This window comes from Leuciscus leuciscus (assembly GCF_965113295.1).
Source record: "Leuciscus leuciscus genome assembly, chromosome: 10".
Lineage (NCBI taxonomy): Eukaryota > Metazoa > Chordata > Actinopteri > Cypriniformes > Leuciscidae > Leuciscus > Leuciscus leuciscus.
The window spans coordinates 42,046,730-42,073,510 of record NC_138734.1 but is presented as its reverse complement, the minus strand read 5'-3'; the positions used below and the strand labels follow the sequence as shown (position 1 = coordinate 42,073,510).

General features: G+C 37.7%; 3 protein-coding genes across 9 annotated transcripts in view; all 3 read right to left on the bottom strand.

The window, feature by feature from the left end:
- Window positions 1-7,563, bottom strand: part of plch1 (phospholipase C, eta 1) — a 79,861-nt gene extending 72,298 nt beyond the window's left edge. For 2 of the 4 annotated variants that reach the window (XM_082181333.1, XM_082181336.1), the window contains exon 1: window positions 7,393-7,562. The gene's annotated coding sequence lies outside the window, so the exon portion shown is untranslated. Of the gene's footprint in view, window positions 1-7,392 lie in introns of all 4 variants that reach the window. The other 2 variants (XM_082181337.1, XM_082181335.1) reach the window with 2 other exon arrangements.
- A 1,854-nt stretch (window positions 7,564-9,417) lies between these two features.
- c18h3orf33 (c18h3orf33 homolog (H. sapiens)) overlaps window positions 9,418-26,781 on the bottom strand; it is a 466,419-nt gene continuing 449,055 nt past the window's right edge. Inside the window, exons 2-6 of one of the 3 annotated variants that reach the window (XM_082181381.1) lie at window positions 16,915-17,864; window positions 16,666-16,725; window positions 13,889-14,042; window positions 11,789-11,952; window positions 9,418-10,630 (exon numbers count right to left, since the gene is read on the bottom strand). In XM_082181381.1, coding sequence (XP_082037507.1) covers window positions 10,358-10,630; window positions 11,789-11,952; window positions 13,889-14,042; window positions 16,666-16,725; window positions 16,915-17,022 — 759 coding nt within the window. In that variant the 5' untranslated portion in view covers window positions 17,023-17,864 and the 3' untranslated portion in view covers window positions 9,418-10,357. Of the gene's footprint in view, window positions 10,631-11,788; window positions 11,953-13,888; window positions 14,043-16,665; window positions 16,726-16,914; window positions 17,865-26,781 lie in introns of those variants that run through there. The other 2 variants (XM_082181382.1, XM_082181383.1) reach the window with 2 other exon arrangements.
- slc33a1 (solute carrier family 33 member 1) lies at window positions 17,532-26,306 on the bottom strand. 2 transcript variants are annotated; one of them, XM_082181363.1, is made up of 7 exons: window positions 26,201-26,306; window positions 24,536-25,319; window positions 23,691-23,893; window positions 22,039-22,223; window positions 20,874-20,991; window positions 19,239-19,454; window positions 17,532-19,166 (listed from the first exon to the last, which is right to left on the bottom strand). In XM_082181363.1, the coding sequence occupies exons 2-7, from the start codon at window positions 25,275-25,277 to the stop codon at window positions 18,999-19,001; spliced, it is 1,632 nt and encodes a 543-aa protein (XP_082037489.1). In that variant the 5' UTR covers window positions 25,278-25,319; window positions 26,201-26,306; the 3' UTR covers window positions 17,532-18,998. The 2 variants fall into 2 exon arrangements, with proteins under 2 accessions (XP_082037489.1, XP_082037488.1); XM_082181362.1 differs by having other exon boundaries at window positions 26,045-26,272.

Sequence of the window (26,781 nt, the reverse complement as noted above, 5' to 3'; positions counted from 1 at the left end):
AAGAGTTTTCATTTAGAATTCATTTAAAATAGAAGACTTCTAATTACTTGCAAAACAATGAGGACCTTCTGACCTGAGGGATATAATTACTCTGCCCTCATGTGGTCTTCACCCTTAAACCAGAGATATTTAAGTGGGAACAGATGGATCGTTCAAAAGAAAGAAAAAATGTATTGGAGATTTTGTAATGCTCAATGCAGCGGCTGTAGGTTGGGGTGGGCGATATGGCAAAAATATATCATTTTCATCATTTTTTCATCATCACGATCTTATCAATCTCATCACGATTCTATTTCATGCTGGTTTTTAAGACTATTTTGCAAGTCCATGAGCAGTTCAGCCTTATTATAAAAATGTACCCTTAAGTTACAAGTTAACAAAAGAAGGAAGAGTGGCAGATCATTTAGGCCGAAGTAGACGTGGACAATATGACCAAAATCTTAAGTTATTAAAAATAAGAACAAAGATGCAAACTACAAACAATAGGACAAATACGATTTAAGGTACAAGGTGTTATTTTAAGCTACAGTAGGTGTATTTAACAGTAGCATTCAAGTGTGAAATTAATGTAAAAATACACTGATTCTTATTAAATTAAACAGAAGTTAATCAGTCAAGAGCAGTGAGAGATTTCTGCGGCAATTCTAAAAGATCATTACAGATCCCACTGTACGACATGGATCTAATAAACTTGGGTACGACATGTGTGCAGACTGAACGATGATAGAATAGAATAGAATAGAATAGAATAGAATAGAATAGAATAGAATAGAATAGAATAGAATGAGGCATTTATATAGCGCTTTCATATGTACTACTGTACACCCAAAGCGCTTTACAATCATATCAGGAGATCTCTCCTCAAACACCTCCAGTGTGCAGCATCCACTTGGATGACACCGATTGAATCGTAGGCTATGACGCAAGGTAGTATAGAAGATTAAAACGTCATCAGCATGAGCTAGTGGTGAACAAACAGAGCAAGATCAATCGCACTTGTGGTTTTTATGTGGAGGAGGAAGTGAAAGAGGGGAATATGGCTGGAGAAAAGAGGAAAACTTGGCTTTTCAATCCTGTAAATGGAGCTTGAGGAAAGTAGTTTTAAGTTTTAGCGCCATGTCGCGTTGATCAATACGCCATTTCATGTTGCATTTGTACCGGCTCATCAGTAGATGTAGATCGTAGCAGCAAACACACACTGAGATGATCATGCTGAATCTCTAACACTCTCAAAACATTATATCTTTGGTCGCAAGACCATCTTTGACCCTCTCTCACTGTACGATTTTATAAAAAAAATGGATCCTCCTCACTTTCCAAACCACCAAAAGACATTACAACTGAGAAACTACTTTCAGTAAGGATGACAATGCCATTTTGCCATGAATAATTTATGATCAGACCCCTAAAACTGCCAGTTTAAACCTAAAGATGAATTGCCGCTCACACAGATAAAATATAACACAATATGCACTTTGCTACCCATAATTCAGAGGTGGAATAATAAAGTGCCTGTGGAATATGGTAACAGAAACCATCCACACTAACTAAAGCCCCCCACAAAGTCTATGCGTTTGACCCCGTGGCCTCAGTCTGCACTAATTTCCTGAAACAAGCTGAAATCAGACACTACAACAGGAGCCCACGGGGAACTCGCTGCTTCCGGAACTTTCTCCCTCAGGATGTTCCCATAAATCACCAGCAGACAAACACACAACAGGTGCTGCTGGAAAAAGACCTAACAGGGGGAACGGAACGACGATGTTAATGAAATATGGTTAGTTTGAACTGTATAATGCTATACTATACTCCATGGGAGGTGTGTTAAAGGGATAGTCCACCCAAAAATGAAAATTTTCTCCATCTTCCAGCCATCCCAATATGACTTTATAAGGTGCAGGGATGATGTATTTTTGTAGGCCAACCTGTAAGTTTCCCTCGACAAGAACCTAATTCAATTGGTTTTTGGATTAATGCAGAAAATAAGGTCTTTGACTAACAAAAGCTTATGATTCTTAGACGTTTTGTTCATCGTGGTAATCTTCTAAAAATGAATTTAAGCGTGAATGCAATCGGCAGAAGACAAAAGATAACGTAGGCTATAAACGAACTACACCACGGTCACATGACTTCAACGTAACCATCACCAAACTTCCGACAACTCTTTCAGTCTTTGTTTAAAAACATTTTCCCTGAAATTTCGAGTTATAATAGTTTGCAAGAGTGCGATTATAAACCAAATGAGGCCGTGAAAGCAGATTATAGTAAGTTGATGAGTTTTCTTGTTCGGCTGATGATGTTTAATGTCCTCAACATCCTCTATAGTCTCATTTAGACACTTGTTAGCAACCACTTTTTACAAGACAAGTAAAAGCTTTAAAAATAAGTGGATATTACAGTATTTTATGTCTCAGTAAAAAACGTGAAAATTAGTAAATTATGCAAGAATGTACATTTTTTGAGTGTAGTGCCCTTTTATAGGAGACTAGCTTCTGTGTGGCCAAAATCAGAGATCAGAATGTCTGGATTGAACCACACTGCCATTACGATTCGACAAATCTTGACAAAAAGGCAGTCTTGAATCTCAAAGGTGAATAAAACATGCTTTAACCGCAACCCATATACGGCCCAGGAGACCATAATAACCATAATAACCAGTTTGAAATACTGCCCACCATTAGCGTGAGGATAAAACCTCTTCGCTCCATTCAGCTCTCCTGGTTTCTCTCATCTTGTGATTTGTCGCTTACTGTCAGAGTTAGCTGGAATATAAATGTGAGGGTAATCAAAAGCTGTCATGTGTGCTTGAGAAATGTATTCCTGCCACTATGAGGCACATTATCTACGGGGAAAGAGGCTAGCAGCGCCTTTCAGCGGGCATTATCCACACAGAGGGAGAAAATTGAGAATGATTATAGTGTCAGAGTGTGGTAATGTGAGCACTTGGCTTTTCAATAAACCATGCTGTTTTGTACTGTCATAAGAAAGTCCCATCTGACCCTGAGGAACACAATCTGTTCCATTATTAGGAAGTGGAAAAATATAACCTTCCTGGATTATGCAAGTCCCGCGTCTCTAGCTTCTGTTGCAGAAGAAGGGAATAAAGAAAGGACTCATTTCAGTATCAGTGGGAGTTTGATGGACAGTGGTCACATTTCTTTGTATAAAACCAACACAGATCATTGAAGGTTTTAGGGGTGTTCAGGCTAGCTGTGTTTCCATCCAACGTTGCAAATTGCAATATCGCATTAAACATTCGTGAATAAAGCAGCGTTTCCATTCGATGTGTTCAAGAGAACAAAATCCTCATAGGAAACTGGTGCAAAATCTGTAATAAAAATGGAAGTTGGTGAAACAAGGCTGTTATTCCCTACATAATAAATGTCTGCATGCAATAAATGTCATGTTCTCCTGTGTTCGGATGCTGGTGTTAATCATGTGAGACAATTCTAGAGGGAATTACACCAAATCATTCTGATCACAGACTTTAACGCAGACATTTCCGTATGATCAAACCAACATTTGAGCTAATGCTAAATCTTACATTATAAGTGGACCTCAAAGAACATTATACATTTTTTTACATCATGACTCCTTTAAGTCTGCATCCATTGTGATTCTTGTATGTGAGTAATTATGATAGAAAAGAGGGGTCATTAATAAATCAGTGAGTATGAGAGGGTTTAAGCACAGGGGATTGGGGTGACAGCACTTTAAATAGATGTAACTGTGGGGGTAGAGTTTGACCCCGTGACCCCACACCCCTTCTGACTGTAAAGCAAGACACTTTCCCCCTCTTCACAACCCCCCCTTATCCTGCAGAAAGAGTGGACAGCCTCTCTCACTCTCCCTATCAATCCAGCTAAACTACTGACTCATGTTTCTGCATTATCATCGCTATCTGGAAGTTTGTTTCACTCATAAAAAGGTTTCCAACAGACAGTGCTGTTCTCCGAATCAGACATCTTCGAGACCATCACAATATTGGTATGTAGATCTCTTCGATCTTTTGTATTCAGTGCCCACTTTCCTGAACCACTCGCCCTACCCTCCCACTTACACCCTCCCACGACTGCATCTATTATGCACTGAATTCCCAGAAAGTCTTCTACATGATTATAATCACGAATAAACAATAAAGCTAGAACAGAGAAGGACTTTGTTATGAATGATTGTTATGAATGATTTTTTAACATGGGAAAACATCAAGCATGTTAACCATTTTACATTTTCTGTTGCATTTTTTGCAAATTTGTGACATTTCATTATATGCACACTAGATCATTTCATTTCGATGAATTCTTACATTTATGCACTTGGATTTTTGCATTTCTATGGCAATGTTATTAATATGCCAAATTGATTCTGTGTAATTTGAGTCATCAATAGACAAAACCACAATACAACAAGTAATAGTCGTTATGCATATGCCTTAATAAACTTACTTTTGATTTAGTGGACATTAGTTATTTAGCTCTGTGCTAGCTATACATTAAATTGTATTGAGTGCTTTTGGTTTATTTTCCAATTATTTTTTCACTATTAAGACATTACCATTAAAGGATTAGTTCACTTTCAAAAAAATGTTTGCTGATAATTTACTCACCCCGATGTCACCCAAGATATCCATGTCTTTTTTCTTCAGTCGTATAGAAATTAAGGTTTTTGAGGAAAACATTCCAGGATTTTTCTGCACAGAATGGACTTCAATGGCAACCAACTATACCAATGTTCAAAGAAGGTTCAAATGTCCGTCTCAATGCAGCTTCAAAGTCTCGACACGATCCCAGTCGAGAAATAAGGGTCTTATCTAGCGAAACGATCGGTCATTTTCAAAAAAAAAAAAACATATATATATATACTTTTTAACCACAAATGCCCATCTTGTACCATCTCTGAGATGTGCCACATATTACGTCATCACTTTGGAAAGGTCACACGTCACGTCATCTAAGTTATTTGTCTGTGTACTCCGGTTCAAAAAGGAGGGAAGGGCGAAAAACTCCATCTCATTTTCCCCTCCAACTTCAAAATCGTCCGACATCTTTGTTTTAATTTATTATTATTATTTTTAAAAAATTCGTGACCTTTCCAAAGTGATGACGTAATACGTGGCGCATCTCAGAGATGGTACAAGACGGGCATTTGTGGTTAAAAAGTATATATATATATATATTTATTTTTTTTAATGACCGATCATTCGCTTTGAAGCTGCATTGAGACGGACATTTGAACCTTCTTTGAACATTGGTGTAGTTGGTTGCCATTGAAGTCCATTCTGTGTAGAAAAATCCTGGAATGTTTTCCTCAAAAACCTTCATTTCTTTTCGGAAAGTGAACTAATCCTTTAATAATTATTCATCCAAAATATTATGAAATGAATGCTTAAAAACAAATTTCTGTTATGAAAATCTAGATGGTGCAGACTGATATGGGTTCAATCAATCACATCATATAGGGCACAGCTGATTGGTTCCTGCTGTATCAGTAGCCAATGAGCTTCTTGCTCAACCTTCAAATACCGGTCAGCATTTGCTGTAGGAGTTGCAGCGCACTTTCAGAAACCCTCCTCCTTCCCCAGCTCCACCTGTATAGACCAGCAATGGGTAATTCATGTTCGCTACTGTGATGCATCAGCATGTCTTGTTCACAGCAGTGTGTCTGTGTGTGTACTGGCAGTAGCAAGTCCTGTACATGTTCAGAAATAACCAACAGAAGCAGATCTATTCCACCAAGACCAAACATATCAGCATTGCCATATGTGGAGCTCTCCAAAAAATGTGTTTACTAGTCGTAATTATGAATTCTACAAAGACATGAGCACTTTTAATGTCGGAATCAAGTAATTACGGTAATTTCAACTCAACACTGTGTGAATGCACCTTTACTTTTAAGTATGCATAGACTGGAAATAGATGATATATAAATTCTTCTGAAGGTAATCATAGGGAGTGCCCGCCTAAAGAAAAGTTAGGTTAGTTGTTTTCAAAGTGAATGCACTAAACCGTTCATGGCTCTGGCTGATCTATACAGTAGGAGTGGCAGGCACATTTACTATGACCCACAACTATAGTGACAGACACTGGGATCCGTTTCAAGGCTAACTTCACTGAAGCCGTACTGAGAACACAAAGAATACAGTTAACATGTCTTGTCTTCTGTTCCCGGAGAATAAAGGATAAATAATTAATCTGGTCTCCGCTTCCACACAGAAGCTTGTTTGCCAGCCCCACGCTACACCCGAGCAAGGGAGAAAATGATACGCTGTGCTTGGAAAACACTGGAGTCATTTTACCCCACGCGTTCCAGTACACAGAAATATGCATAGACTTTGAATAGGAGCTCTTTTGCAGTGACAAATACAAGACTGTCTTGTTTGCAAAGCCTAACCTTTCCCAAGTGTTGTGCCGTCTGACATTTATTTCGCTATAATGTGATTCTCCATGTGGGGGCGTCTTGAAGAGCCAAACAACAGGTCATGTAAACATGCAGGTAATATAACAGTGTGTTATGAATATATGATAAATCTATTTGCTTTTTGAGCTAAATCAGAGATATCAAATGGGTTATGGGTTGAACCTCGACGGATTGGGCTCCATTTCAAAGCTGGCAGATTTAGAGACAAAGATGGCACACACAATCATTCTAGGTACATATTTATCTGGTTAAGTCTATGAATAATATTTGGATTTGTGGAAATGTTGAACATGACATGAGTAACAGTGGTTGTTAAGGATTCGGGGAACAGCACACACCGAGATAAATTTACCAGCCTACAAAGTCAGTACGCTCTGTCAACATGTGTTTGAATGTGTTTTGACTTACTATACTTACCCTCACCTCTGTACAAATGAACCCCCAAATACTCCAAATGTCCTCCATTTGCTTTTTTATGCCACGGTTGGATAAGTAATGCATTTATAATATCATGTCATTTCAACTATCTGCCAAACTCTACACCATATAGACTATGTGACTAATAAATGAACTATATGTGACTAATAAATGGTGTGTGTGTGTGCCATGCTGACCCTAACCCTAACCCACACGAATAGGCCTATACACATAGGTTACACTTTATTTAAGGTGTCTTTGTTACACTGTAATTTTACAAGTACTGACATGTACTTTTGGTTAGGAATAGGGTTTGGTTTTGTTAAGAGAGATGCATATAATTATGCTTGATTTATATATAAAATATATAATTATTAAAACTCAACCCGAGTTAAAAGACAATTGTAGCAGCGTAGTCACTGCCACTGTCAAATAAAAAAATAAAAAAATCACAGTTCATGAGAATTAGGAAAAGTAATCCCGAAAAGTGAAACTTCTTCGCCTGGATCCGTTCAAACGTGCACCTGCTCTCAACAAAGAACGAGACAAATCACTTACTTCAGTTCCTGACTCAAGAGTTTGCTTATAATTCCGCTTTGGGTAAAAAGTCAGCCTTGAGTCTTTTCATGTAGGCTAAACATCGTGCATGTACTCTCCTCTACACACGCGTCTCCAGGCTTCTCCTTCCCATGTAAAGCAGTGTTTACTGTGTGTTAACTAAGTCTCCGCTCTCATTCAAAAGCTCGGGACTGACCGGAGTCAACAGGAGCGGCCGCAAAAACAGGCGCGCGGATTCCGAGGAACGGACTGTGAGGAACGGACTGATAACGACCGACCGAAATCGGTTAGTAGTAATAATAACTCGTTCCTAAAAGCGTTTGATTTCAACATCAAAACTCAGACGTTGAGAAATTACACGTGGACTTTGAAAGGTGTGACTTTTAAAAGTCAAGTAATTGTTAAAAACTTTATTTATATAGCACAATTAAAACAACACAAGTTGACCAATGTGCTTTACAATGTGTCACACAAAAAAAAAAGAAGAGAAAAAATGCTCACACAGTAGGCCTATAATTACACTGTAACATGGACACCTTAAAAAAATAATTTAAAAAATAATAATAATTTAGGCTACTTTAAATTAATACTTGTTTCAATAATAAATAAAATTGGAAAAAAAAGTTACAATAAGTATTTTATTCAGTTATTATAGTAGGTAACACTATTTTAAGGTGTCAGTGTTACAATGTAATTATGCATTTAAGTACTGTGTAATAATAATTCATAATTAATTAACATATAGGGTTTGGTTTAGGGTTAGTTGCGTGTAATTATGTATAATTTAGTTATTACTACAGTAACTATGTAACGTGTAACAAGGACACTAAGTGGGTTACACTTTATTTTAAGGTGTCATTGTTACAGTGTAATTATATATTTAAGTACTGAGTAATATTAAGCAACTACATGTACTTACTATAGGGTTAGGGTGGGATTAGGATTTGGTTGTATGTAATTATGCATAATTTACTGTTATTACTATGCTAAGTACATGTAACATAACAAGGACACTGTAAAATAAAGTGTTACTTCATGTTTTTAAATATATTTTTATTTTTGTTCATTTTAACGAAACCTAACATGAGAGAGACGTAAAATCATTTGAGGAGCTCAAAATTCCAAGCGTAGAATTTGATACAAAGAGGAGAGAGGAGTTCTGTTCTCTTCTGTCCTCTCTCCCACGAACACAAAGGGCATATTTTCCTGTCACACATCTCTCATCCATCGCTCCTTCCACAGTTTCCACAGGTTTTTCCTGTGTGACCGCCCATGTGCTGAGTCCCGGTTCAAAGTCTGCCAGACTCAGACCCAATGCACCTTACAATTCAAACCGTCTGTCCAATTACAGTCCAGCATCTCTGCCACAGTCACAAGGGACATTTGCACAAAAAAGAGCGAAAGGAGGGGGCAGGACACCCCTCCCTCCCCCTGTGCCCATTAGAATAGATAGACTATTGCCATTGAGAACTAAGGAGAAAAACAAAACCCTACCAGAGGACCTGCGCTCGCACTGCTGAGGGCCATTAGAGGTTAGTTTAGCTCAGACTAACCAGCCTGAGACTGTTCGCTGTTATTAGCGGAGACTGTTGTTTGTTTGCTCGTCTTCTTCATTTGGAAGAGAAAAGGAAACCACCAGGAATCACTTAGAGACAACAGTAATACAACATAAGGACACAAACTAATTGAATTGGTACATGCAGAACTAATATATTCATATATATCTTGAATATAATGTTTAAGCTTGAAATAATTTTATTCATATATATATATATATATATATATATATATATAGATGAATTGTGATTTATCACATCCAACATATACACACACACACACACACACACACACACACACACACACACACACACACACACACACACACACACACACACACACACACACACACACACACACACACACACACACACACACACACACACACACACACACACACACACACACACACACACACACACACACACACACACACACACACACACACACACACACACACACACACACACACACACTTTTATGTTAAATGCAATTAAGTGATATGACAACACTAATACAGTGTATATATAGGACTTTTTACAATAGATTGTTTCAAAGCAGCTTCACATTAATAAATAGGAAAATAACATTGTTAAAGTTGTCAAATTCATCAATTATTAAACAAATTGGATTTCAGCTGCAACAGCTCTACACAAGATAAATGTCATTATTCGGCTCAATGTTGTTTTTAATTCAGTTCAATAACAGTGTCACTGTTGCAAAGGTTATTAAATATGAATCCTTTCAGCTATAAGCAGCTGTACAGAAGACAATGGTGTCATTATTCAGCTCAGTTCGATAACAGAGTCGATGTTGCAAAGTCATTATTCAGCTCAGATTCTGTTCTTATCTAATAGTGTCAGTGCAACGACACCCCCAAACTGGACACAACTCAAGCACCTTATGTTCCTCTTCTGGCCTTCTGTCTCCGAGTGTGAAGGCCTTTAGGACCCTGAGGAGGACGAACCCCTCGTGTTTCTATAGTAATGGGGATCCCTCCTCCTCCTCCTCCTCATTGTCTCATCCGTAGACCCCCACTGCCATGTCATCGTGACAAAGCACTCCCCCAACTCCCCAGGGAAACAGAAAACCCGAGATGTCTGTGGGATAGGGATTTATGGGAGGAGGGAAGAGTACAAAGGCTTTCCGGTTGTCAGGAATATTATGACGGGGTACAACGCCACAGCATGAATAATGTGATGGATTATTCAACAGCGCAAACATCACGGATGGTGTTAAGAGTCTTCATGTTGGGTAAATAAGGACATGTGTGAAGAAACACAGGCAGGAAAACACATGGACATTTCTCACATGAGAGTTTAATAGTGCTGCTTCCCTTAGGATAAATATTGTATAAAATACTTCAGACCAAACATCCTTGCATGAGACATAACCAACCTTGAATATTTCACTTCTCTTTAGTACGTGATGTCCACTTGAAGAGTTTCTTAACTGAGACGAGCAGCATGTTGTTCCTCAAGACATCAGAAACTCTCTCCCAGCGACTGTCTTCCTTCCACAGGCCTTTCCCTTTCTTCTCCGCTTTCCTCTCGGCCCTCATCAAGCGCTTGTAGAGACTCCAGGAGTTCCCAGAGTGAGGATCCAGACCCACGAGAGGAGAAGTCCTCGCCAAACCACGCCTCAGAAGTTCCTCATTCACACACGTGTTAAAGAGTGAGCCCTAGAAGGAAAGCACAGGATGACTAATGACATCACAAAAGTAACGTTTAGATTATATATTTAATCATTTATACAATCATTTATTCACATTTCCTTTATTATTAAGGTTCCCCACTTTTAGTTTTCATTCATTTTTCCATGTTTTTCTAGTTGTTTTTTATTACTAGATTTTTAACTCTTTAACTTAATTTGGTTTTGTAGAATTTTTTACTTCATTGGAATGGTATGGTAAAGGTTTTGGCACTTTCTATGTGAACACGCGCACACACGCACGCGCACACGCACACGCACACACGCACGCGCACACGCACACGCACACACGCACGCGCACACGCACACGCACACGCACACGCACAGGACATGATTAGAAAAGGTTAAATGGTCATGAAAAAAAACACTTGTGCTCCTCTGGTCAAAAATGAATTTCCTAGTGGAAACGTTTGGTACTGCGCCCAAACAAAATCTTACTGAAAGCACATTTTTTTAGATATCAACCTCAAATTTAGAATGCTTTGGAAAATATATATTTTACATTGAATATATATATATATATTAAAAATTGTATTTTTGTGCATTTTTCATAACAAAACACTTTTTTAAGTTCACTTTTTTTATTATAACTTTTTTTTACTTGGCAATAATCTGCCAAGTGTCTTCTTTTAAAAAATCTTAAGTCTTTGAAAAAGTGTTTAACAGGTAATATCTGGATTATAACCACAGCATAAATATAACTTATAGTACCATAAAATCCCCTAAAAATACAAAATATTAAATAAAAACATAATTGAAATAAAATATAGTAAAGTATAGTAACATTCATTTCATTTCATTAAAATAAAAAATGAAATTTCCACGCAAGGAGCGGGGATGGTAGGATGGATGGATAAAATAATGTAAATGAATAAAATCAATAATATTCTATTTTTCTAAATTACGCCAAGCTCTAAAACATTTGATTAAAGTTTGAGAAAAAAACCCCCATTTATCTAGCAAATAATAATGGGGATTTTAAATATTGTTGTGTACAGTTGGGCCTTGCAGTCAAAAAGACTGAAAACCACTGCTCTGTTTTTCCCAGGCATTAAAGCCTCTCGTTTGTCAAGCTAACAACTTTCCTGGTGGAATCTGACTGTGTGCTAATCTGGAAACTCTCACTCACCCTGTTAACTGACACTAGGCAGTGCAGGGTCTGGTTCTGCCGAGCGATCAGTCGGAGCCACAGCGTCTCTGCCGGCTTCAGCTGCTGAGCGATCCAGTCGTGCCCTTCTGAGGTCATCTCCACTCCGGCCAGACGGACGTCCAGGACGCTCACGGACTGATCTGCTGAAGTCAGGAGGAGTCGTCACAACCACTCCATCAACAAGACTCGCTTTATTTTAGTGTCCTTGTTACATATGTTACATGTACTTACCATAGTAATAACAGTAAATTATGCTTAATTACATGCAACTAACCCTCAACCAAATCCTAATCCTACCCTAACCCTATAGTAAGTACATGTAGTTGCTTAATATTACTCAGTGCTTAAAAATTACTCTGTAACAATGACACCTTAAAATAAAGTGTAACCCAAGACTCAATTTCAAAGTGCTTTTCCGATGGTTTACGGAGCTTCTATAAAGCAGTGAGCCTTCTAAAGGATTTAAAGTCCCTCTGTGGTGAAAATCAAGTAACTACAGTAGTAAAGTGACGCATTACTTTTAAATTTACAACAAAATATATAAGTAAAAAGTAACTCAAGTAACTTTGTTTTCGCCTTTACTGACTGATAGCTCTCCTGTCCCCATTTTGAGATAAATCGGCGTTGTGTGTGAACATGATGGTTATCGTAGATCTAGACTAAATATGAGCATGTATTTACTCATCTGACTTACACAAAAACAGATTCAGTATTCCTCAAAATTATTAAATTCCCCCTGTGGTTGAAAATCAAGCTTTTAATGTAGTTTATACGTCTATGTGGTGTTTTTAATATGCTTTAATACAAATTCATAAGTCGACACCATTACTGAGTATTTTCTCCTTAAAACTGCAGTGAACCAAAGACAGTCTCAAAAACACGCTTTGAAATCGCTGGTGTTTCTGACGTCACAAACTACCTTGTAACCAATCAGATCAACGTGTGATCGTCAACCAGTGGATCTCTGAGCTGGTGTGAGTGAGTGGAGGCGGGGCTCATTTGCATATTCATAGAACCACGCATACTAAATGAAGCAAGGGTGTCGAGTTACATTCAAGCTATTTTAAGCTTGAATGTTTAAAAACATTATTTTGGTGATCAAAGATTAGTTTTAGGGATACAATTATTGACTACAGGCCAGGGGGACTTGAGGTGGGGTTCATTTGCATATTCATAGAACCACGCATACTAAATGAGGCAAGGGTGTCGAGTTACATTATAGGTATTTTAAGGCATGACGATTTTTTTCCGAGGCAAAAACGCTTAAATATGTAATTTTGGTGATCAAAGATGAGTTTTAATAAAATAATTGACTACAGGGGGACTTTAAAGAAAGGCTTTTTGAGGTCTGAGGGGACCGTTATGCGAGCAAGAACACTATGATGCTTTCCTGATATGAGTATCAGTCTCTGAGGTATACAGGAGAAAGCTAGACACGTCCATATGCTACAAGCACCACGAGGTCAAGCTTAACACGGCCATCTGTGAATCACAGTGACATTGACAGATATAATCCCTTTATCCAACTAGTGTAGTGTTAGAAAAGGCACATTTAGATCACATCTAAACTCATTTTGAAGGCATGGATGGTGCATAATTGAATTACACTGACTGCCTCCCTTCACTAACTGGTTTACTTCGCAAAGACTGAAATATGATCTTGTAAATGTGCAAATGTTAATAATAACCCAGCAGCAATTTGATTCAGTTCTGAAACAAAATGAATCGTCATTTTGCAAGATTTGGAGTGAAACATCAGGACGACGGGAGAGAAGAACCGTTTATGCTTCACTGACTGAAGTTAAAAGACTAATAAGTTAAATGGGCTTTGATCCAACTTCTACAAGCACTGCAACAGCAGCAAGAAGACAAAAACTTCTCTACGTTTTCCGACACAGCAGGAGACACACAATTATGAAAACGGTTTCTAAGAGAAATGTGCTTTTAAAGATTGAGTCATAATTGAGAGCAGCTGTTCAGATGAACGCGGTGGTCCCCGTGACAGCTGTACAATAAATGTGCAGGCCTACTGATAAAACATTTAATTAAAGTGTGTGAGGGGGTCATGTGTGTCCTTACGTTTAGTAAGCAGACGACTGAGCAAAGGGACATCAATTGGGAGGTGTTCGACTTCAAGCCCGTTCTCTGTGATATTTCTCAGTCTTCCTCGGATGCTGATGTTTCTCTCAATGAACCGAGCTGGAATATCCGTGGCAGAGCCGAATTTTGTAATCTGCAGAACACACACACGGGGAAATAAAACATGGATATCATCCCAGGGCATCGGGAGCCTCTGCTGGTGGATGCCATAACTACATCATCACACTCACTGCATGTTTTCCACATTAACAACTATTTAAAACTACTATCAGAAAAATTATTGACCAATTACCTGACAGATACTAGTAAACCAGTTGACGTAATCAAGTCGATCTCTGTATGCTCTCAAACTACTGAAAGTCCCTCTGTGGTGAAAATCCAGCTTTTAATGTTGTTTATATGTCTATGTGGTGTTTTTAATATGCTTTAAGATTTACCATGTGCAAATTCATAAATATGCTGAGTATTTTCTCCTTAAAACTGCAGTGAACCAAAGACAGTCTCAAAAACACGCTTTGAAATCGCTGGTGTTTCTGACGTCACAAACTACCTTGTAACCAATCAGATCAACGTGTGATCGTCAACCAGTGGATCTCTGGGCTGAGCGAGTGAGTGGAGGCGGGGCTCAATTGCATATTCATAGAACTGCGCATACTAAATGAGGCAAGGGTGTCGAGTTACATTCAAGCTACTTTAAGCCATGAAGATTTTTATTCTTCAAGGAAAAAACATTATTTTGGTGATCAAAGATTAGTTTTAGGGATACAATTATTGACTACAGGGGGACTGTTGTTGTTCACTGTTCACAATGCTTAATGGGATTTTAGTTCTTTCCAGGGGCGTTTCTAGGTTTTAAAAACATCAGGGGCTGAGCCCGAAACGTCAGGGGCTAGGGTGGCTAACAAGATAACATGATTCGATACAGAGAATAATGTATATTTTAGGCCTATTTGCAGGCAGACTGGTTAAAAAGTTCAGTCCTGGCACTGTAGCCACACCAGGCCATACTACCACACAGACACACACATTCAAATGTGGAACCACATATTCCAAACAGGAATGGCCTTAAATGAGAAATCTTTCAAGGATTATTTTGCATAGATGTAAACTTTTTAGCATTAAAGATTGGTTTCAGCAACTTGTTTCTTTCTTGAGTTAATCAATGTTTTTGGCACTATTAAATCAGTTCAATTAAATTTCAATTGTTCACTCATAAAGACAGTCACTTGTCACCATTACTGGTCTAATGATGCAAGTTGTGCAAACACAGACAAGCGGAGTGATAGAAACTGTGAAAAGGCTGATGCTGGTGAAATATTCGAACACATTCGAGGACCTTATATATAGGCTACATATCAGAGTTAAATAGGAATACATTGTAATAATGTTAATCAAGCAGACTAAATCACACGACTGCGCAGCAATATTTAAGCACATTATACAAAGGAAATAATACAGACAAATTGGGTTGCTTATAGTTAAAAGAATGTCATGAACGATCATTTAGGCTAGATGTAGGCCTATTTTTCACATTTTTGGTCACAAAATATTTTGTCAGTTTTGATGACTTTGCAATATTGATAAAATGTTAGAATAATAATAATGAAAATTGAGTAGGGCTACGCCAAAATGTGTAACATTTATGTAGCCTACAAAGGAATACAAAAGCCCCGACATAGAGTTTTGACGCAGCTTTAATCTCCCTTTTGGTTATTTCAATACTTAATTGACGACAGAACACGACGTTACATGCTATAGTTTATTTTGCGTGATACAGGGCGCGCCGCATTTGCGCGTGATTGAGCCGTGAGCAAACGGCTGGCACGACGTAAGTAAGTTCGTTTTTCTGAGTTTTACTGACATATAGCCTGACAACATCTGGTGTGACTTAAGACTGTGCGGCGGTGCTGACTGCGTTATTTTTTTTAAACCGGTGCGGCGCGCGCGCCCCCGAAGTTCATCCGTGAGAAACTTGAAACCGGTGCTTGAACTTGAACTCAGGTGACTCATTAACTCTCGCGCTACTGTCCACGCCCTGCTCTCACGGCTCGTGGACTCGTGCGGCTTGCCACTTTGCCTAATAATAATTATCAATAAATTAATTTTTTTTGAGATCCGGGGCTATAAAAAAAACATGAAGCCCCGGATGCCCATATCTAACGACGCGCCTGGTTCTTTCCCTCACTAAAGCCGCGTTTCCACCGAAATTACCCGGAACAATTTGTCCCAGGAACTTTTTCCCAGGAACTTTTTTTGCCCCAGACCGGTTGCTTTCTGCGTTTACACTTTAAGTACACAGTCTTGTCTTTTTATCTGATTTTCAGAATCTTTTTTTTGTTGTTGTTGTTGCTTCAAATCACAGTGTTGTGAAAAACTGCAGACTTGGCAAGCCTGGTCACGACATATAAAACTTGTGTCTGTGAGAGTCATATGCCAGACAGCAGAAAGTGTAGTGTTATAAATGTACATCATTTAAAATCAATAAATAACGATAATAACAATTATATATATGACAAGTCTGTGAAAAGGTTCCACGCGTGTTAGCCAATCAGTACAACAGGAGTCGACGCTCTGCCAACCTCAACCAATAGTGTGAGTTTGGGGCGTGGCTAATGTGTTTTTGTTTACAGATAATACCAGCTGTTCAATTATTCAAACACAAAACCAGAAAGCATGAGTACACTTAGTACAGTCTACTCGAGCACACAGAGACCATTGGCATCAGCGTGAAAGAAAAGCGCTGTTTGTGCATTTACCAGCCTGATGCTCCTCGCTATGATGAGAAGACCCGCGATGCCGAGACCTGTGCTGATGTTCTGTTGGGGAACATGCCATTCAATATATGCAAGTCACAAGATTAAACAATATAACATTGTGTCCTCCATTAGCAGCTTGCACATATAGCTTGTAGTTCACAAACTCAGTATCTCGATACTTGGGCAGTCATATGTCTGCACTATTAAAATGAAACCAGATGGCATGTATTGGTCAGATATGCTACTTACCCGGATAAAAGTTAAGTTATCGTCAGCAAACTGTGATATATGAGCAATGACATTTTTGGAGGGTTTATCATCCTCGTTCATGTCTGCAGTCTCTGAACCTGACGGCATGTTGTTTATAGAGGAAGAACTACAAAATAAAGCCCCGCCCACTGATAAAGGGTAGCAGCTAGGCTCAAATTGACAAAAGCGTTTTTATTTCACACACATACCATACTTTTGTGTGGGAAAGCTTAAAATAACTGGACCAAATCTTCATTTTCTTTGTTTGTATTTAAGAAATGCCTTTATTGTATTTTATTTATTTATTTTGTACATACTTTGGGAATGTTGATAAAAACGTCCCTTGAAACAGTTTACAAGTATTTACAACAGTCCAAAATCACTGCAACTACCCTCTCTCCTCATTATATGACCTTAAACAAATGAAAGAGGATATTTAATGAGTGTTACAAAAATAAAGGAAATGTTTATCGGTACAGTACAGTATTTTAAAGGGATACTTTACTCAAAAATGAACATTTTGTCATTCAGCCCATTTTGACTTTCTATTTCCGTGGGACACTAGTCAGGTTTGGGGGCGAAGGCATGAAGATGAGTGAATAATGACAGAATTGTCATTTTTGGGTGAACGCTCTTCATGAATTTCGAGAAGCAACTGGTAATAGAAGTGCTGATGATTGTATAAATATCCACGTCAATCAATGACAGATTTTATTCCATGTTTTCCGCTTCACTGCTGAAATATCAAACTAAAATCAACTAAAAACTGGAAACTTTAACGTTCATTTACACGACAGCGGCTTTTTGGGGGCTTAAAACGCAAACTTTTGAAAACGGGTTACAAAGTGCAAGTTTTTAAATACGATTAAAGGAACCGTATGTAAGATTGTGGCCAAAACTGGTACTGCAATCACTTTCAAATTACTGTAGAGCGGTGTATCCTGGCCGGACTACTGTTGTCAGTGATAAGTATTTGAAATGAACATGATTTCTTAATGTCTAGTGACATATCAGGGCCATTTTATGATTAATTGAAATACATTTCTTACATACGGTTCCTTTAAGTAATTAAGTAAACTACAAAAACTTAAATCTGTGGTAAACATGACATCATGCGCATGCTTATTAGTGCATGCGTCTCGGTCCGTGAGATTTTGATAATGCTGTCGTCTGTACGTCAAAAACCCAAAGGAAATATCTTCCCGTTTTTAGTGCATCGTTGTCGTGTAAACGCACCCTAAATCATTTATAGAAAAATCTAATGATTAATTTTGCTGCCGTGGATTTTGTCAGAGCTAACAAAAATTGTTGTCCCAAAAGACACAGCTGGTTTCATAAACAGAAAGTTCAGTCACAGACTTTTAAACTGAAACATTAAAAGCACTGGCCATAAAAATACACTGAAAAGGACCAAACAAAAAAAAAATACGAGTGTGAGAGAAGAGAGATTTTTTTTTTTTCCTGGCCTTGCTAAAGTCAATGATTTATAAACATAACAGAACACAGTTAACTTCACATAAACATTTCCATCTCTGTAACCAGTTTCAGTAGGACTACAACCAGTAACATTAACAATTGGGTGAAAAAAATATTAACATTTCACCTGAAGTGCTCAATTAAGTCAATTCTTTTGGAGAAGAAAACACAAAAAGCTGAAATGTGCATGTAGCAACTGTTCAACATTCATGTATGATATCAGAACACAAGTTTTTCTGTTGTTGTTGTTGAAAAAAAACCCTGCATCATACTAAAAACAGAAATGCACAAGGCACAGGACCTCAAGTATTTGTGAGACAAACGCTTGATAAAATAGGCAACCGAGCAGTGAATGTCATGCTGTTACTGTCATGTGTCGTGTATCCGTGAAGCATCTCTACATCTTAAATTTGAAATTAAAACTCTGCTTTTTGTGCATAATGGAATGCATATGCAGCTAATAATTTAATAGTACAGTATATTCATCTATTTTAGTCCTCCCAGAGTGTAAAGCCGGTCTACAGGCCTGCTGTAGTGTGACAAAAATAAGCAGTCGCTCTGAGAGGAAAAGAGAGAGGCCAGGGCATGACGGAGTCCAGTCGGGACGGTTATTTGGCAACCCTGCAGTGCCACGCAGAGGGACTTTCTTCCTGCAACCGCTTCATTTTCTTTCCGAAGAAGATCCACCAGCACACACCGATCAGGACACACACCACAGACTCCACGTAGTAACCGTCCAATGTCGTCACACACGTGCCGCCCTCTCGGACACAGAGCTGAAGACAAGATAAGAATGGGTTAAAAAGTGCCACTAAATAGCTAACTCCTGGAAATAGAAAGATACCGACCCCTGCTTCTTCAGCCGATCCGCACGTCTGACCCGGCGCTCCCTGACACTCCTTAAAGGTCAGCGGGTCAACCAGCCATAGAGCGAGAGTGGAGGGCCAGTTCCCTCCTAGATTAGTCACAGTGTTCAGAAGGGTCATGTACGTGCCGCCTATCACTGGGTCACTGACCTTGGCATGAAAGGCCATGCAGGCCACATACATGCTGTACAGCGCCACCTAGTGGAGGAAGACACACTCTGCAATCAATCCAACCCCATTTCATTCTAAACAGTCAATTAATCACTTAAGTAATATTACATCATGAAATCATAATTACATACCTATATATTTTCTTATATTATGTATACTAACATAGAATTATATAGTAAATTTATAGTAATTAAAAAATATAGTAATTTTTTACATATACACATTAAAAATAACATTATATTACAGGTTTTCTCTTTATTATTTCATTTTGTAACATTATTATTATACATATATATAACAATTTCATTTGTGAATTGTTACGGTTATATCATTATTATAAATATTAATACGTTATTATAAATATTAATACGTTTTAGTATATTGTTATATAATTACACATACATATAAATGCATAAAATATAGATATGTAAATATATATGTATTTATTATTTTGTATATATTTATTATTGTTTCATTTGAGTTATGTTATTATCATTTTATATATTTATAATATAAATACATTTAAAAACACAAATATATATCAAAGTAAACATGTGCGATTTATTTTTGAGATATATATATATATATTAAAAATAACATTATATTATAGGTTTTCTCTATTATTTCATTTTGTGATACATTTTTATATATAATTTCATTTGTGAGTTCTTATGTTATTGTTATATTATATGATTATTATATTGGTAACACTTTACAATAAGGTTTAATTTGTTAGCATTAGTTAACATGAACTAACAATAAACAATACTTCTACTGCTTTTATTAATCTTAGTTAATATTAATAACATTTCTTGATACATTTTTAAAATCCAACATTGTATCTGTTAACATTTGTGAATGCACTGTGAACTAACATGAACAATGAAAGATGCAATTTTATTAACTAACATTACCAAAGATTAATAAATACCATAAATATATTGCTCACTGTAAGTTCATGATAGTTAATGCATTAACTAAAGTTAACAAATGAGGCTATTGTAAAGTGTTACCATTATATTATTATAAATATAAATTATAGATAAATGTATAGATGCAAATATGTGTGATTTTCCTTGATATTTTGTGCACATTAAAAATAGCACTTATTATATTAAAGGTTTTCTCTTTATTATTATTATTTTTATAGAATTATTTATTATTTATTATAAAGGTTATTAATTTAATTAAATTCACATTTATTTGTATAGTGCTTTTCACAATACACACCATTTCAAAGCAAAGCAAAAGCAAAGTATTTCAGAAATGTACATATACAAAATCACAGTTAGCTAAACATGTATTACTTTAAACAACGTAATAATTTAAGGCAGAAACAATGAGCTTATTGAAGTAATGAATACTTGTTTGTTAACAAATGATTATGACATTTAGAAAAATGTAGCATTGGTTCATGTTGATTCAATTAAAAGCATGTGAACTAACCTGATGCGCTGCGTAGCTCAGCAACACAACGGCATAATAATACAGCGGAAATCCCTGATCCTGCCGAACACTCGGGGTCCACCAGACCAGCAGGGCGTACTCTAGACCAATCAGCAGCCTTCGAGGAACACAAGCCACACGCTTACCATTAAAACTCATGTATTCCCTCTAATGATCGCTCACACATGTGGCTGTACATCACAGCTCTTAAAGTCAAGAGTCAAGGCATGTGTGCTGTTATTTGTGTTTGAGTGTCTGCAGAACCAGGCTCCACAGTGCCGATCTGAACTATTACATCCAGCCTCTCAGTCAGATCACTCAGATCTACTATCCGTTCCTAGAACTAGACTTAAAAATAGGGTTCTAAGTTATGGAATAGCCTATCAGCTTACATCAGATCCGCCCACACTTGGTCAATTTTTAAATCCACTTTGAAAACGAATCTTTTTTCAATTGCTTTCAATATATCTTAAAAGGAACACGCCGACTTTTTGGGACTTTAGCTTATTCACCGTATCCCCCAGAGTTAGATAAGTCCATACATACCCTTCTCATCTCCGTGCGTGCCGTAACTCTGTCTGACGCACCCACCACTAGCCTAGCTTAGCACAAAGACTGGAGGTAAACGGCTCCAGCTAGCACACTGCTCCCAATACATGACAAAATAACACCAACATTTTCCTATTTACATGTTGTGATTTGTATAGTCACAGCGTGGTCACATGATAACAAGGTCACATGAGACACAGCCACCTTCTAACCGTATACATACTGGGAAATATGTTCTCAGAAGGCGAAGTATGCTAGCTGGAGCCCTTTGCCTCCAGTCTTTGTGCTAAGCTAGGCTAGCGGTGGGTGCGTCAGACAGAGTTACGGCACGCATGGAGATGAGAAGGGTATGTGTGGACTTATCTAACTCTGGGGGATACGGGGAATAAGCTAAAGTCCCAAGAAGTCGGCGTGTTCCTTTAATTATCATTATTTTTTTTATATTTTACCTCATAGGTTTTCCATTTTATTGTTCTTTATTTTGCTTTACTGTTTTCTGTGTTTTCTATCTTATTGTTTGTTTCCTTGGCTTTTGTAAAGCACTTTGGTCGACACCAGTTGTTTTTAAACATGCTATATAAATTAAATTGTACTGTGTTGTGTGGATTGTTAGTACCTGAATGGGAAGGCCTTGTAGAAAATGTCCAGTGGTCGTGGACCAGCGGTGTATTTACTGATAACCAGAGGCAGCAGGATCTGCAGAGGCACCATGGGAACTGCCAGCAGAGCCAGTTGCTCTTTAGGAACGCCGGCTTCCACCAGCTTTAGTCCCGTCACAGCGTCCGCCGCAGAGAAACCCATCTGACAGAAGAGACCAAGAGGAATCAATTAGATCATCCCTTTCTAGAGTTATACGTGATCCTGGACTACAAAACCAGTCACATGGTCACATAATCATTTATACATCATCTGAAAGCTGAATAAATAAGCTTTCCATTGGTCGAGATACGACTATAAAAAAAAAAACCCATAAAAAAAAATTTTGAAACATTGAGAAAATCTCCTTTAAAGTTGTACATTTATGTTCACGATTATGCTTCATTCACTCACAAAAATAAATGTTTTATATAATATTTACGGTAGGAAATTTACAAAATATCTTCATGGAACATGATCTTTACTTAATATCCTAATGATTTTTGGCATAAAAGAAAAATCGATAATTTTGACCCATACAATGTATTGTTGGCTATTGCCACAGATACACCCGTGCGACATGTGACTGGATTTGAGATCCAGGGTCACATATTTTAATGCACTTTGCAGCATTTTTATTATATTTTATATAGCCAGTGGAATGGAATTTCAATCAGACAATCAAAGCTATCTATCTCTCTCTCTATCTCTACAACAATCAAAGCTATCTCTCTATCTCTCTCTCTCTCTCTCTATCTATCTCTACAACAATCAAAGCTATCTCTCTATCTCTCTCTCTCTATCGCTACAACAATCAAAGCTATCTATCTATCTCTCTCTCTATCTCTCTCTATCTCTCTCTCTATCTATCTCTCTATCTATCTCTCTATCGCTACAACAATCAAAGCTATCTATCTATCTCTCTCTCTATCTCTCTCTCTCTCTATCTATCTCTCTCTCTATCTCTCTATTTCTACAACAATCAAAGCTATCTATCTATCTCTCTCTCTCTCTATCTATCTCTATCGCTACAACAATCAAAGCTATCTATCTATCTCTCTCTCTCTCTCTCTCTCTCTCTCTCTCTCTCTATCTCTCTATCTATCTCTCTATCGCTACAACAATCAAAGCTATCTATCTATCTCTCTCTCTATCTCTCTCTCTATCTATCTCTCTCTCTATCTATCTCTCTCTCTATCTCTCTATTTCTACAACAATCAAAGCTATCTATCTATCTCTCTCTCTCTCTCTCTATCTATCTCTATCGCTACAACAATCAAAGCTATCTATCTATCTCTCTCTCTATCTCTCTCTCTATCTATCTCTCTATCTATCTCTCTATCTCTCTATCTCTCTATTTCTACAACAATCAAAGCTATCTATCTATCTCTCTATCTATCTCTCTATCGCTACAACAAAGCTATCTATCTATCTCTCTATCTATCTCTCTATCGCTACAACAAAGCTATCTATCTATCTCTCTATCTCTCTATTTCTACAACAATCAAAGCTATCTCTCTATCTATCTCTCTATCTCTTTATTTTTACAACAATCAAAGCTATCTCTCTATCTATCTCTACAACAATCAAAGCTGTTAAAACAGGAAGGTAGATGACCACAGTGAACATTACCTTGGCAGTTAGCAGGAGAACACAGAAGGTAAAGACTGTGGGCATTTTAATGATGGACAGCAAAAGTTTGTAGGTCTCCATCACACCCTGCGTCTCCTCTTTAGGCTTCTTCTTGGTATGATGGTGACTGACATTTTCCTTTTTCAGGACAGCGACCAGAGTGGTAGAGACCATGAACACGATCCCCCAGAAAAACAAGAAGTCTGAGACGGAGCAGAACAGAACAAAGTACAAAGTATCAGTAAACCTGCATCTCAAGTCACATGATTTCATTTATTTAGGCCTGTTTTAATACTGAAAAAAGATATGGTACTAATATATATATAACACTACTTTTCAAAAGTGCACGTTTTTAATGTTTCTATTTGAATATATTGTATTCCTGTGATCAAAGCTGAATTGTCAGCGTCATTACTCCAGTCTTCAGTGTCACATGATCCTTCAGAAATCATTCTAATATGATGATTTGATGCTCAAGAAATGTTTTCTTATTATTATCAATGTTGAAAACAGTAAATATTTACTCATCTTCAATGCTGGTTTGGGTTAGTTCAAGATATTTTTGAGGAAACAGTGGAATTTTTCTTTTTTTTCAGGATTCTTTTATGAATTGAAATTTCAAAAAACTGAATTTTATTAAAATAGAAATGTTTTGTAACAAGTTAAATGTTTTTATTGTCACGTTTGATCATTTTAATGTATCACTGCTAAATAAAAATATTAATTTCTCACTGATATATTAAAATCTTACTAATCCCAAAACATACATTCACACAAAACATACACAAACACAGTAATGAATATAACATTTGAATATAACATTTGAATATAACATTTGAATATACCTGAGAGTGTTACAATGCCCCGTTCCTGCGGCTCAAACCTCAGATACTTGTTGCAGAAATCGGCCGACTCCAGAGCCAGAAACAGGACATTACCCAGGAAGTATCCGGCCGTCTGACCCACCGAGTTACAAGTGGAAGCGTAACCCACATTCTCCCGGGACAGCATCGTGAGAGCCCAGCCGTCGACAGCGATGTCCTGCGTGGCAGCGAGGAACGCCAGCATGAAGAACACCGCAGTCAGAGTGATCACATCAGGACCCTTCTGCCCGTCCGTCTGAAGCATCGAGTCCACGGCGAACGACAGGTACAGCATGAAGAGACCCAGCAGGTACTGAGTGGGAACCAGCCACGACTTCCTCCTGCCAAACCGCTTCAGGTACAGCGAGTCCACCAGAGGAGCCCAGAACAGCTTCAGACTGAAGGGCCAAAACACAAAGCTAAAATACGCCTGGTCCTTGTAGCTGACGTTCTTACTCTGCATGATGAGAGGGATGCTCCCGGCCAGTCCTAAAGGAATACCCTGAAGCACATACAGGAATAACAACAATGCAACATTGCTCAGTTCTCCATTGATCCCATTAGACACTTTGGCTTGTCCATCATCCCTGTCTGAGTTTTGAAGAAGAGCCTCCTCGTCGTCCTCCACTTCTAGCTTGGACTCTCTCGGACGCATGTCTGAGTTGGACACCGCAGGCTTCCGTTGCCTCCCGTTCTTGTGTGTGATAGATTTAGACAGCTCCATCTTAATCTGCCAGGCATCAATCCAAATATGTCCTTAAAACACCTGGATGTACAAAAAGAGCAATGAAAACAGTGATGTGTCTGTGAAAAACTAAAGAGAGATCGACCGATAATCGGCTTTACCGATATTTAAGGGTTTTCCCATAAACGGATCGAGGTTTTGTAATATCGGATACACAGATAAATGGCAATTGCGTACAAGACCGGCATTAAAGCACAGATTTTATTTTTTAAAAGACACTTTAGTGACTATATATATATTTTTTTTTCACTATTTATTGATGTAGAAGTGCGTTTGTTTTGAATGCAAGGCGGGAGTGCAGAAATTACAGCATTTAAAAAGTGTTAAACAGTTTGTTCAAATCAGTGCTGTCGTTATAATTGTCACAAATAGAAATAAACCAATAGATAAATAAATATCGGTTCTGCATATCGGTTATTGGGCACATAAACATACAAATAATTGGTATCGGTAATAAAATATCATCAATATCGGTCGATCTCTCGAAAAAACTAAACAGCATTACATCTTATTGGAAGACAAGGGGAACATGTGCCTTCCTCTTTGACATCAAAACACATAAAAGATGATAAATGATTCGTATGTCACGTAAAGCTGAATAAACATAACAAATAACATCAGATTCGAGACGTTATCGCGCGAGATATTCATTCAAAGTGAGTTTGATTATCAGACATACTCTGAGCGAGAGGATGACGCACGCATGAGATGGTGAAGAAGAAGAAAATACACTGATTCATGGTTACCTTGCACTATGATGACAATCCACATGACAAGTCAAGACATTAATGAATCAATGAACAAAATGTTATACGAATGACGGAAAAAAACACACTGTTCTGTGACTTCAAATGAGCAGCACTCGACTGAGACAAAAACATACACGCAAATATTAAATATACCTAGTGTTTACAAGACGCAGAGAAGCGCAGAGTACACCTGACTGCTGAACTGAGGAGGAAGCCGGAGCGGTGCGTCACTTAAAAGTGTCCGACAGCTTCAGCTGACGTGTCTTACAGCTTCCGTTTTCAGTTCCGCCCGGTTTCATATCATTTACACAGAGAAATATCCTATCCATGCACACCTTTCACACTTTACTGACACATGAAGCTATATTAATATAGTAATCTCGTTGTCGAGTATTACAGTTGCTGTGGTTAAGTGACAATGAATGCGAGTTGATATAGTTTACTTCTGTACAGTATAATCGTGATACATTATTATGATGTCTCCTCTCATTAAGGCAGTGTAAGAAACTTCCAGAATGTTTCTGCCACTGTAGTGACTGCTTAATATATGGTTAATGCATCATATTATTTACATATCATTTACTGTATATTAGGGCTTTCAAATCGATTAATCGCATCTTAAATAAAAGTTTGTGTTTACATAATGTGTATATATATATATGTGTGTGTGTGTGTGTGTGTGTGTGTGTGTGTGTGTGTGTGTGTGTGTGTGTGTGTGTGTATTTAGACACAAA